This window comes from Capra hircus, chromosome 7 (assembly GCF_001704415.2).
Source record: "Capra hircus breed San Clemente chromosome 7, ASM170441v1, whole genome shotgun sequence".
Taxonomy (NCBI): Eukaryota; Metazoa; Chordata; class Mammalia; order Artiodactyla; family Bovidae; genus Capra; species Capra hircus.
The window spans coordinates 63,439,811-63,450,622 of record NC_030814.1 but is presented as its reverse complement, the minus strand read 5'-3'; the positions used below and the strand labels follow the sequence as shown (position 1 = coordinate 63,450,622).

Genomic DNA, 10,812 nt, shown 5'->3' with positions numbered 1-10,812 from the left:
CACAGTGTGCTGATCTGGGGTCAAGCAGGTCTCAGAGCTCCTGGGGGAGAGAGGCCTGGCCTTTGTTCTCCCCAACCCTCACACTGCGGCTCCCCTGTTCTGCCTGTTGGTGCCTCGGCTTCCCTGTCTAGTCTCCCTTCTTTCCCCATTAGGAAGGGAAAGCAGGACCACACCAGGCATTCACGGTCACCCTGCCCAGCGTGGCCTTGGCCCACCCTGTCCCGCTTCTCTCAGCAAAGAGACTGCCAGCCATTGCCGTTGTGTGAGCGGTGACCCTGGGCAGCTTCTGTAACTTCTCTGGGCCTTAGTTTTGTCAGGCTCACACTTGGTGGGACTTGGTAGTGCCAGGAGATGACAGAAGGGAGGCAGAAGCGCCCTGCTGAGGAGGTGCTCGGGCAGGGTCCTTGCTGTGCGTCCTGGCAGAGCCAGGAAGCCATCCTCAGAGGCAGAGAGACATGGGTGCCTGGCTCCTGGTGAGGCAGACAGAAACTGCAGAGCCAGGCGTGTTCCCTTGGGCAGTCCTGTGGAGAGTGGGGGTCCAGGTAGGTACAGAGGGGCCTGTTTCAGGGCCTGGCTGACTGGGATACGTGAGGTGCGGGGCTGTGGACAGTTTGTGCAGAACACAAAGAGGCCTGGTCTTGTGGTTGTTAAAGGAGCTCGCGTTTACCGAGTGAGTGTTCACCGTGCCCTGGCATCCTGAGCGCGTGCCCTGGCATCCTGAGCGCTTCCCCTGGATTGCCTCCTTCAGTTTCCAGAAGTGCCATGAGGTGTGTGCACACATCATCTCCATCCTGCCGGAGCAGAGAGGCACCCCCAGCATCGTGCTGGCTGTGGCTACCACACAGCCTGGTCCTGGAGCCCTGGAACCTCCAGGGGGGCACTTCTTGCCTTTGCCTGAGTCCCACTAGAATCCTGGGGCCCTGGGCCACAGGGCTCCTAACTGGTCCCCTTTCTGTTCCCTTCCTTAAGTGGGAACATTAAATTGACCCTACAGTTCTGTTCTGATGAACCTGGCCCAGGTGTGGGAGTCAGGCAGGGAAGAATCAACAGCTTTGAGACCTGGGTTTCTGTCTTCAGGACATTCCATAGCGGTGACAGTGCTGACTGGTATCTGGGAAACACCAGTTTTCCTTCCCAGTACCTTTGTCCCTGTTTATTCAGGATGTAGTAAACATTTGAGTGTCATCCTGCCTTAATTAAATAGAAAAAAAAGTCAGTACTCTAGAATTTTGGTACATTTCAAATATATTTTATTACTTTTCTTTTTGTCTTAGAAAGAATATCAAACCTGCATGCAATGCTAATGGTTCCTGACATTTACATAGCATATGACACCATAGAGCAATGCGGCATATAATGAAGGGGCCCACGCAGGGCTGGCCTTCCTAAGAGTATATTTACAAAGGGAAGGGCATGTGGTCATCTTAAAGAGGACTGCACCAGAAGAAGCCTGCACTGTTTAACACTGAAGGGTTACGTTGGGAATCACAGAGAGATTGCTTTAGCACTGCATATTCCACTGTCGAGAGGGAAAGAAACAGGCTTTGAAGGCGCTTGCTCGCCAACAGCATGTGTGTCTGTAGTTGTACATTGTGCATGTATTTGTATAGATTTAAGTTTTCTCCTAAGATTTTCACTGACAGTGTCAGTAACTTCAGGGGCTTTCAAAGCATTAAAGATTGAAGCGGTGAATTTTTCACAAATGCTCATGTTAGAGAGAAGACCCAACCCCTTCCTTAAGGACCATCTATCTGCTTCACCATCCGAGGATCTTGGAAATATTTCCAAGGATGTGTAAAAATTAACCACAGGGATGAAGCATATTTCTCTGACAGCCGAACTTGAGTTCGTCAAAGAGCAGATGCAGAGAAATCTGCTCTGGCTTGCCCTGTGATTGGGGCCACTGCTGAGCCCCCCCAAGGCTGTGACCGGCTGTGAGCCCAGGAGAGCTCGTGGCCCCTGTGCCGAGGCGCCAGGACTTCTGAGCAGAAGCTTCCTGCACTAGGAAGGGAGTGATGCTGTTATGAAATGTCTCAACCAAGTTCCCTGTTCCTCCCAGGCGCTTATAAAGCTCAGATGTACAATGATGTCTGGACAAATACAAAAAAAAAAAAAAAGCCTTTTTTTTTTTTAATACAAAGGAAAGGCATGAGTTTCCCCACTTTTCAGTAAAAAGCGGCTTGTGATGAAATCTGGAGCACAAGAGAAGGATCTCACATCTGGAAGCCTTTTGCACACAGCTATAAAATGTAAAAACTGACCCTCGGTAAAAAGTGCTTTGTAACAATATTTAATTTGTGTCTTATGCCTGTGAGAAAGAAAGGGTTTGTTTTTTGAATCTGCAAAGTCCTTTGCTTGTTTCCCAACTGGTGTGAAGTTTTCCCGTCAGGGATTTTTCACCCTATTCTTCGTAGACCCTGGGAAGAAAAAACACCCATGTCAGTGGCTCAGGACATGAGGCAGGTAACACACAGGCTGGTGTCCGAGCTGCCCTGCACCTAGCCTGGGGAGTGCCTCTCCCAGGACCGCAGGAGCCGGGGAGAAGCAGGGACATCACAGAGGAGGCCCTCACATGGTCACAAAAGCTCCCCTGAACCCGGCTTTGACCTTTCTAAACAGCCTCCACCTCTGCAGTTTCTTTTTATCCTCAAAGCTCTAGGAAGCAAACCATCCTGGTATATGAGGAGACCAGGCACAGGAGACTCAAGGTCAGCCCGATGCACACTGAATGTCAGTGGTGGGAATGGCATCTGTCTCCAGTGTGGATGTGGAGGGGAGGGGACAGAGGCATCCCCTCCCTCCATTTAGGCTTGTATCTTTGTGTTTTGTCCAATAATACGTGTCCTCCAGAAAAAAAAAAAAATCCCAGTTCTAGAAGGCAGTGCCTCAGACCCAAGGATCGTTAGTGGGGCTGCAGCTGTCACCGAGGCCAGGGCGCCTGGTCACTTCCTCTAGCAGTTATCAGGCCTACGAACACTCCCAAGCTGCCTTTCCCCCTCACCTCCCCAGCCAGCTCTGTTTAGGTCCTTAAATTCCTTTCCTCCTGCCTCATGGCTGCCTGCTGTGGGGCCACATGTCACATTCAGAGAGTCCACCGCCCCCTCTGCCTTGGTTCTGATTTCTGAGTAATTATGCACTGAAATCAAATGCCTGACGCTTCTGCTTCTGGTGGCAGTGAAGGCTCTGGGCTCTGAGCTTCTGGGAGTTGTCTAGTCTTGCCCATAGCCTGGGTTGGCTGCTGCCTTCCCCTGCATCTCTTCAAGTTTCAGCATTCTCTCTCTCTCTGCAAAGATGACTTCAAGATAGTTCCTTTATTGGAACTTCCCTGGCAGTCCAGTGGTTAAGATTCTGCATTCCAATGCCAGGGATGCAGGTATGATCCCTGATGGGGGAACTAAGATTGCACATGCAGTGCGGTGTGGCCAAGAAAAAAAAAATGGTTCCTTTGTCTCCAAGGAGACATTTTCAACCTTTATAGAGGAAGGGGAGGCGAGGAGGACAAGGAAATGCCCACATCCTTTTCCAGGACACCTCAACATTCTAGGAAGGAGGGCATGTGGTGCTAAGTCGCTTCAGCTGTGTCCGACTCTTTGTGACCTCATGGACTGTATCTCACCAGACTCCTCTGTCCATGGGATTCTCCAGGCAAGAATACTGGAGTGGGTTGCCATGCCCTCTTCCAGGGGATCTTCCCGACCCAGGGACTGTACCCATGTCTCTTGTGTCTCCTGCACTGGCGGGCAGGTTCTTTACCATTAGTGCCCCATGGGAAGCTAGGAAGGAGGGAGGAGCTCATTTTGTACGAAAGTGATGGGAGGTCTGGGAGCAGAGGTGCCCTTGTGCTCTCATCCATGGAATCTGCAGGAACAAAAAGAGCAGGGCTGCATGGGCCAGACCTGCCCCTCTTTCCTCAAAGCTGTGGCCCCAGATGGAGGGGTAGGGGACAAAGTGCACAAAAGCCTGAATCTCCCAGCAACCTGACGAAGACTTGCCAGCACTTCTGTGAACTGGCCCTGCAGTAGCCTCATTCTACTTTTGATGACGCAGGGCCCAGAGGGTGACTGGACGGGACTGGACAGGACATGTCCTGCGTGTGTCATGTGAGCTGCCTGCCCTGACCAGAAAGAGGGCTTCATTCTCATCAGATTTTATAGAAAATAATCTCTCACTCTCATCACTTTCTATTTCAAGCAACTGTAGATGAGGCAATTTTGGAGCAACACAAAAGGCCCAGGTACTGGGGATGGGCCCAAGCGTCAGCTATGGGTGAGCTGGTAATGGGCAGAGCTTAGGCTGGAAGGGCAGGGCCTGCTGGTAGGTGGAAGTGGGGTGGGACGGTGGGGCTGGCACCACTGTAGGAGGGGAAGGTGACACCAGGAGACCTGGCTTCCTGACTTGTGCCCCCAGGCGAGCCACTCCCCACCCCAGTTGAGCTCTCCTGTGGGATGAGGTGCAGGCACCAGCTCCTGAGGAACTGACCTGTGTGTGTGTGTGTGTGTGTGCATGCACATGTGTACATGTGTGTGCACGCTTCCCTAATCATGCTCTGCAAACACAGTGTAAACAGGCTCTGAGCGTGTGAGAGGTAGGTCTGCTCCAGGACAGGCTAACCTTTAGGAAGCACAGGGGAGCCGGGAACTTGTCTGCCCTTTGTGGCCAGACATGGGACCCGAGGAGATCAGAGCCAGGAAGATCTGACTCTGAAAAATCTCTTTTCTGAAAATGGGGAAACAGCCCGGAGAGGGCAGACATCTGTTCTAAGGCTCTGGTCATCTGGCCGTTGCTGCCCCCTAGGGTAAGAGTGGCTCTGATTCTAAAGGGTCAAGCCCAAGGTCCCTCCCTGCACCTGCTGCAGAAGGAGTTTATCAGGTTTCTGGGCAGCAGAGGGGCATGGGGCACCTTGAGGGAAGACGGTGTGGTTGGCAAGGAGTTATCCTCATCATCTTGTGGTTGTAGCCAGTTTTAGAGTTAATGAACCTTAAGCAATTGTGTTTCACCAAACCACACAAATCACCGAGAGATCCACGCCAGGTGCTCATCCAGCCATTTGACAGGGGGAAACTGGGGGTCAGAAAACTTAAGTTACTTAAATAAGGAGAGGAATTAAGACTATCACATATCACGATAGAATGAGACAAACTTTAGTTCACTAAAGAACTTTTTGGATGCTTACAGCTGTCCAAGAGAGCAGTAAGTGTAGCACTAAGTGGTGAGTTCCTTGTCCCTGGGAGTACGTAAGCAGAGTCTGGGTGTCTGCCTACTGTGACGACTGTGGTGGGCGTTCATGCCTTAGAAGGGCTAGATGACCTTGAGGGAGTCGAGGATCTGGCTTTGGTAGGATGGTGGGAAGGAAGGTGAGGGGTGGTGGCCATACCTGCGCTTCTCATTCCAGGCATTGTACCATTTGATGAACCGCTTGGTGCTCTGCAGCTTGGGGTGCAGGCAGTGCTCCTGACCCCGGTACCTGGACATGCTCTTGGTGGTGATGCTGAAATGGAGGAAGGTGGGGTGGAGGATTGAGAAGCCTGAATGACAGCCCCTCCGTGTGGCTCCCAATCGGGGCACTGAGAGTCTGTGGCCTCCTCCCTCCTTTCAAAGAACCCTACCCATATGCGCACTCCCTGGTTCTTTCATGAAAGTTTCTGGTTGTCCCCTTAATCTCTGACTCCACATTCAGGTCTAGCCTTGTACAGAGTGATGGTCTTTCACTTTTTCTCCTGGAGCCCCTAGAGTCTGGGAGAGTCCCTCCCCACCCCTCACAGCACTCATGCCTCCCTTAGGGAACAAATGTCAGGGGACTCTTCCAGCTCCTCCAAACCTGGGATGGAGAGGTGGAAAGAGCTAATGCCAGCATGGTACACGTGCCAAGACCCCGTTCCGGATTTGAAGTACTCCATGGCTGGGCTTGAATGTGCTGTGGTCTCTGTCTGATCTTTTAAACCCTAGTTCCTTGGATCCTCTGCAGATTGTTCTGGGGCTGGGCATTTGTTGAACTTGAAGCTGAGTCTTGTTGGCCTTGAAGCCCATCCTGACTCCTGAGTGTTAAGTCCCAGTTATCTCACCCTTGGGCAGGAAAATAAGACCACCCTTCTGGGCCTCTATCCACCAGTGTCCCAACACCATTGGAGATCTAGCCACATGGTAGAGAAGCAGGTGGCTTTGTACACAGTGTAGAGCCTGGGTTTGCATTCCAGATCTATCTGTGGGAGCCCCTTTGAACCCAGTTTGCTCATCCATAAGATGGGTATAATGATAGGACCTCCTTCTTAGGGTTATTGAGATGGTTAAAGATATAATCCATGCAAATTGCCTAGCACAACGAACAGTTACTATTATTAGCAATTGTCGTGGAAGACAGGATGGCCAAGGAGAAGCCTCGTGAGGTCCAGGCTGGGAGCGGGGGAGGGCAGGAGAGGCTGCTGCCCAGAACTGCCGTGTCCTTCCCAGCCAGGACTGGGCCAGGGTGGCAGGATTTCAGGTAGGGGAGGAAGGATGGTGTTCAAGAATGAAGGCTCGGCTAGTGAACATGGGAGAGGGGAAGGCAAGAGGTGAGGATGCCGCTCCCTGGGAGGTTGCACGCAGGAGGGAGGCATGCTGGTGGGCTGGGTGCTGGGGTGCAGGCTGACGGGGCAAAGAGAGCTGGTTGGAGGGTGGGGTGGAAGGAGTGGGAAGGGAGGGAGTGAGGTCCGCTAGCACCCGTGGGTTCCTAACTGAAGTGTCAGGGTGCCCGGGCCAGGTTCTAGAAAGGATCAGGTTGCCATGAAATCTGGGTCTGTCAGTTGACCGGGAGAGGAAATCGAATTGTGATACCTCAGTGGGGACAGAGTATTTATGGGCAGCCTGTTCTCTTCCCTTCCCTGTGCTCTGAGTTTCCAGGGCCCTCACCATGGCCTCAGCCTCCCAGGGCAGGGTCAGGCCTTGTACTAATGCCGGGTGGCTGGGTTCTGCCTTCGCCAGCCCTGTCTATGAGACCTGGGACTGCCTGGTCCCTCGTGCCAGATCTCAAGCATGGGGGACTGCTGTGGAGTGGAGTCCAGTTCCCTTCCCCATAGTACTTGGTCGTTCCACAGGAATTTAGCCTGTGTGTTGCTCTCTGCCTACAATGTGGCTTTTGCACTTGGAATAAAAGGCTGTGGCCAAGCCAGATAAAACCCCCCTCCTCAGTTAGGTCAGTGTGCAGGCTGAGGATCCCACATCCTGAAGATCGGGGCAGCAGGGGAGGACCCCATGTAGCTCAAATGCTCAGTCATAACATGGGGACTTGGAAACTTAGTTGTGGGGTGAAGATTTCTGCCCCCAGCAATTATGCAGAAATTCTGGGCCCTGTGTCCCTGTCTTTAGCCGTTCTGGGATACTGAGGGTTTCAGCAAGAGCTCAGGGGGTATGTGAAACACATTGCCCTTTCTAGAATCTTCACTCTCCTGGATCCTTCTGAGTGCAAGGACTCCCACTTGCAAAGCAGGCTGTACCCTGAACCTCATTAGAGATGTCTAAGTGACACAGGATGAGCTGGAAAACTTCCTTTAGTTCAGCTTTGGGGCTAAAAACCTGCTTTGGCCAAAAACGCTGGTCCCTCATGCAGTCTGAAGAGCTCTAGGAGCTTAAGAAGGGAGAAGACCTCCAGCTCTTCAGGGACCGGGGTTGGGTCCTGGGTGTGAGGTGGAGGTTTAGAAGAGGGTCACTGTGTGTAGGGGTCTCCTGAGACCCCTACAAGTTTTCACAAGGCTACGTAAAGCCTTCTTACACACTTGCCTGGCTGTCAGTTTCCTTTCTATTCTGAAAAGTGTAGCCACGAAAAAGAGCAAGCCTGTTGACGGCAGGTTCTGTCCTTTGGAGATATCACTACATCTCATATCCTTTTCCATTTCTCCTGTGAGGACTCAGTAGCTCAGCTTGGTGTGTGGGGCATCCTTCAGCACTGAGAGGAATGCAGAGTTAACTTGCTATGTCCCTGTCATTTTCAGCCTGAGAGAGCTGAAAACCCCAAGGCGCTTGTAGCTCTTCCCTCAACTGTGTGGCCTCCAGCCCCCTACTCTTTACTGGTAGTTTTTCTGGAGGTAAGGGGCGGGGACAGGAGTCACTTTAGGTACCCAGGAAAGAAGGCAGAGGGATTCAGCTCAGGCCCAGTATTTTCTGAACTCCCCTAACTTCAGCCCCACTGTGCAGCCCCAAGGTGGCAGTGGGAGGGGGCCGGGGGGTGAGTGGGAGCTGCCATGCAGACACTGCGTGGAGGCCTTTGGGCCAGCAGGGCCAGTGAATGGAAGGCACTTGCCCAGACTGAGAATAAAGTGTGTCCTGTTTCTGGGGGAGGGGAAGAGGGGCCAATGGTCCGTGGCAGATATTTGGTAGCGGGTTTGCCAAGGGCTCCCTTCTGGCCAAGAGCGTATTGATGGGGAAACAGTGGTGCTGGCCTCAAGTGGTTAATTGGGAAGGCAGAGGAGCAAGGAAACTCAGTGTTCTCTTGCTCTGCCCCACTTTTTAAAATATTCTCTGCATCCCCACCAAGCAGCGCTTCAGCCTCATGGCATGTTAACCCCAGCAGAGCCCTTTCCACAGGAACCCGCAGAAGTCCAGCTGGTGTTGGAAGACTGAGGAATCGCTGGAAGCCAAAAACCAGATGGCGGTAGTCCCCCATCCAGAAAAAGGCCCTGAAAGGAGGTTCCTAGGACTTCAGACAATGTTTGTTTTAATCTCCCCAGTAACAGGAAGGCAGCACGCCTCACAGTTTGGGTTCAAGTTTAATAGTTCTGGGTGTATTTTGAGTGACTTCAGTCTGGTTGGCACAGGGAAACCATTCAACCCTGGGTTGCCCTAGGAAGGTGGGCTGTGCCACACCTAGGCTATCCGTCGGAAACCTAGCAAGGGTGAACTCAGGGGAGAGGCTGTTTCCGGAACCCAGCACTGTGACCTTTTTTCAAACTCTTCCAGACTGCCGTGCCAGCGTCCTAAGGACTCGCTGGGCAATTGCAAAGGCTCGCCAAGGCCTTGACAAAGGCTGAGAGAAAGGTTTGTTAGGCTGACCCAGCCCCAAGTTGTGCCCCAGCACCGGGTTTAAGAGCAGCGCGCACAGGCTCACGGCGAAGAGCGAGAACTCACATAACCATCTTCTCCTCGCAGTGCGGGTACTTTGGCTTCATTTCCAGCTTCTTCACGTCGCTGTAGCGAATCTTGGGTCCCTTTCGGGAGCACTTGCATTTGGACCCTGAAAAGAGAGAGCGCGCGGGGGATGCTCAGTTGCGCGCGGGGTCTCCGTCGCAACTCTGACCACCCTAGATGCCCGCCCAGACCCTCCGGGATCCCGGGACGATTAGCATTTGGCGCTGGGGGTTCCCCAGGACGGGCCGGGCTGGCGCCCAGGGACCTCCCAGGCACTCACCGTCCACGCGCGCGGCGCACAGCGCCAGGAGCAGCAGGAGCAGCGCGGCGGTCAGGAGCCTCATGCTGGCCGAGAGGCGCGGCGCGAGCAGGTTTTCGGGGAGGGCGCCCGCGCGTCCGTACGCCGTGCTCGGCTCTTTCTGTCCGGAGCGCGCCTTCCGGCTCCGCTCACTCCCGCTGCGCCCGTCGGTGGGAGCTTCGGGGCTGTGGCAGCGCGCCGCGCTGTGCGCTCGGCTCTGGGCTCTCTCCACAGCCTCCCTCCGCCCGCCCAGTCCTCTTTTAAATCCGCTCCTGCCCTCGCTGAGAGCGAGCTCATTAATATGCAGAACCACTCAGTGACTCACTGAGATTTCTCAACGCGGCGGGGGGAGGAGACCTTCCCCGCCCGCCGCCCGCCGCCCGCCGCCCGCCGCCCGCCCCGGACCGCGATCGCAGCAGCGCACACCCGGAGCCACGCGCGCACTCGCTTCTCCAAAGCTCACATCTGCTACCCTCTCGCTGTCACACGCTCTCTCCTTCACACACTTGCACACCCAGGGTCTGGCAGGCACACAGAGCCAGTGCCCGGCGCCACTTGACGGTGGAGAGAAGCTGCTTAAGGGCACGGCTTTTCTGATTCACAAGGTTCCCTCTGGCCTGCTGTGGTGAGCCGCGCGGGGAGACCCAGGCCCGAGGCCCAGATTTTCTGAGGAGACCTGAAAGGGATTTGGGGCAGGTGCCAGGTGTGAGTGCCAGCAGGCCTGACTCTAGGGCGTGAGCTGTCTCTGTTGGGCCAGCAGCCCTCGTGGCCAGAGCACAGGCCAGGTTTGGAGAGTGGTCACTGGAAGGATGTACAGCAGCGCAGCCTTGCCCTGTGATCCTGGAGCTGGGTCAAAGAACGTGTGTGAGACGCTTGGTTACTCTGAAAGGAAGGCTTCCAAAAGTATGTGGTCCCACAGGCCATCACAGGCCCCACTGTCACATCATTCTCAAAACTTAGGTGGTGGCTGGGCAGGGAGGCATGACAGCGATGGCCATCTGGATGAAGTCCATGCTATGGACGTTGTGCCAGGAGGTATGGTGTGGTGTGGACCCAGGCATGATGACAGAAATTCCAGCTCCATGACTTACCAGTGGTGACTTATCGTCTATAGGGTGGGAGGAGTCACAGTGCAGCTGTGAGAATTCCATAAGATCAGAGCTGGAAAGTGTTTGAGTACCTGACCAGCAGTTAGTGCCCAGGAAATGTTACCTACTGGCATCAATATTTTATGTATGTCTATGATATATTATGTATGCTTATATATAGTATATATGTGTGTGTATACATGTGTATATGCGTGTGTATGTGCTGTGCTGTAAGTCACTTCAGTCGTGTTGATGTGTGTCTATGTGTGTGTATATATATATGTATACACACATAAAATTCCATTTTTTTACAAGTTTCTTTCCAAGTTG

General features: G+C 53.5%; 1 protein-coding gene across 1 annotated transcript; it reads right to left on the bottom strand.

The window, feature by feature from the left end:
- CXCL14 (C-X-C motif chemokine ligand 14) lies at positions 1,228 to 9,655 on the bottom strand. The gene is made up of 4 exons (XM_005683314.3): positions 9,377 to 9,655; positions 9,097 to 9,202; positions 5,375 to 5,488; positions 1,228 to 2,417 (listed from the first exon to the last, which is right to left on the bottom strand). The coding sequence occupies exons 1-4, from the start codon at positions 9,438 to 9,440 to the stop codon at positions 2,402 to 2,404; spliced, it is 300 nt and encodes a 99-aa protein (XP_005683371.2). The 5' UTR covers positions 9,441 to 9,655; the 3' UTR covers positions 1,228 to 2,401.

Coding starts and splice junctions, on each gene's coding strand:
- CXCL14 (XM_005683314.3), bottom strand. CDS start 9,440: ATGAGGCTCCTGACCGCCGCGCTGCTCCTGCTGCTCCTGGCGCTGTGC. Junction 9,203..9,376: donor GTGCGCCGCGCGCGTGGACG/GTGAGTGCCTGG, acceptor CTCTCTTTTCAG/GGTCCAAATGCAAGTGCTCC. Junction 5,489..9,096: donor TGCGAGGAGAAGATGGTTAT/GTGAGTTCTCGC, acceptor CCTCCATTTCAG/CATCACCACCAAGAGCATGT.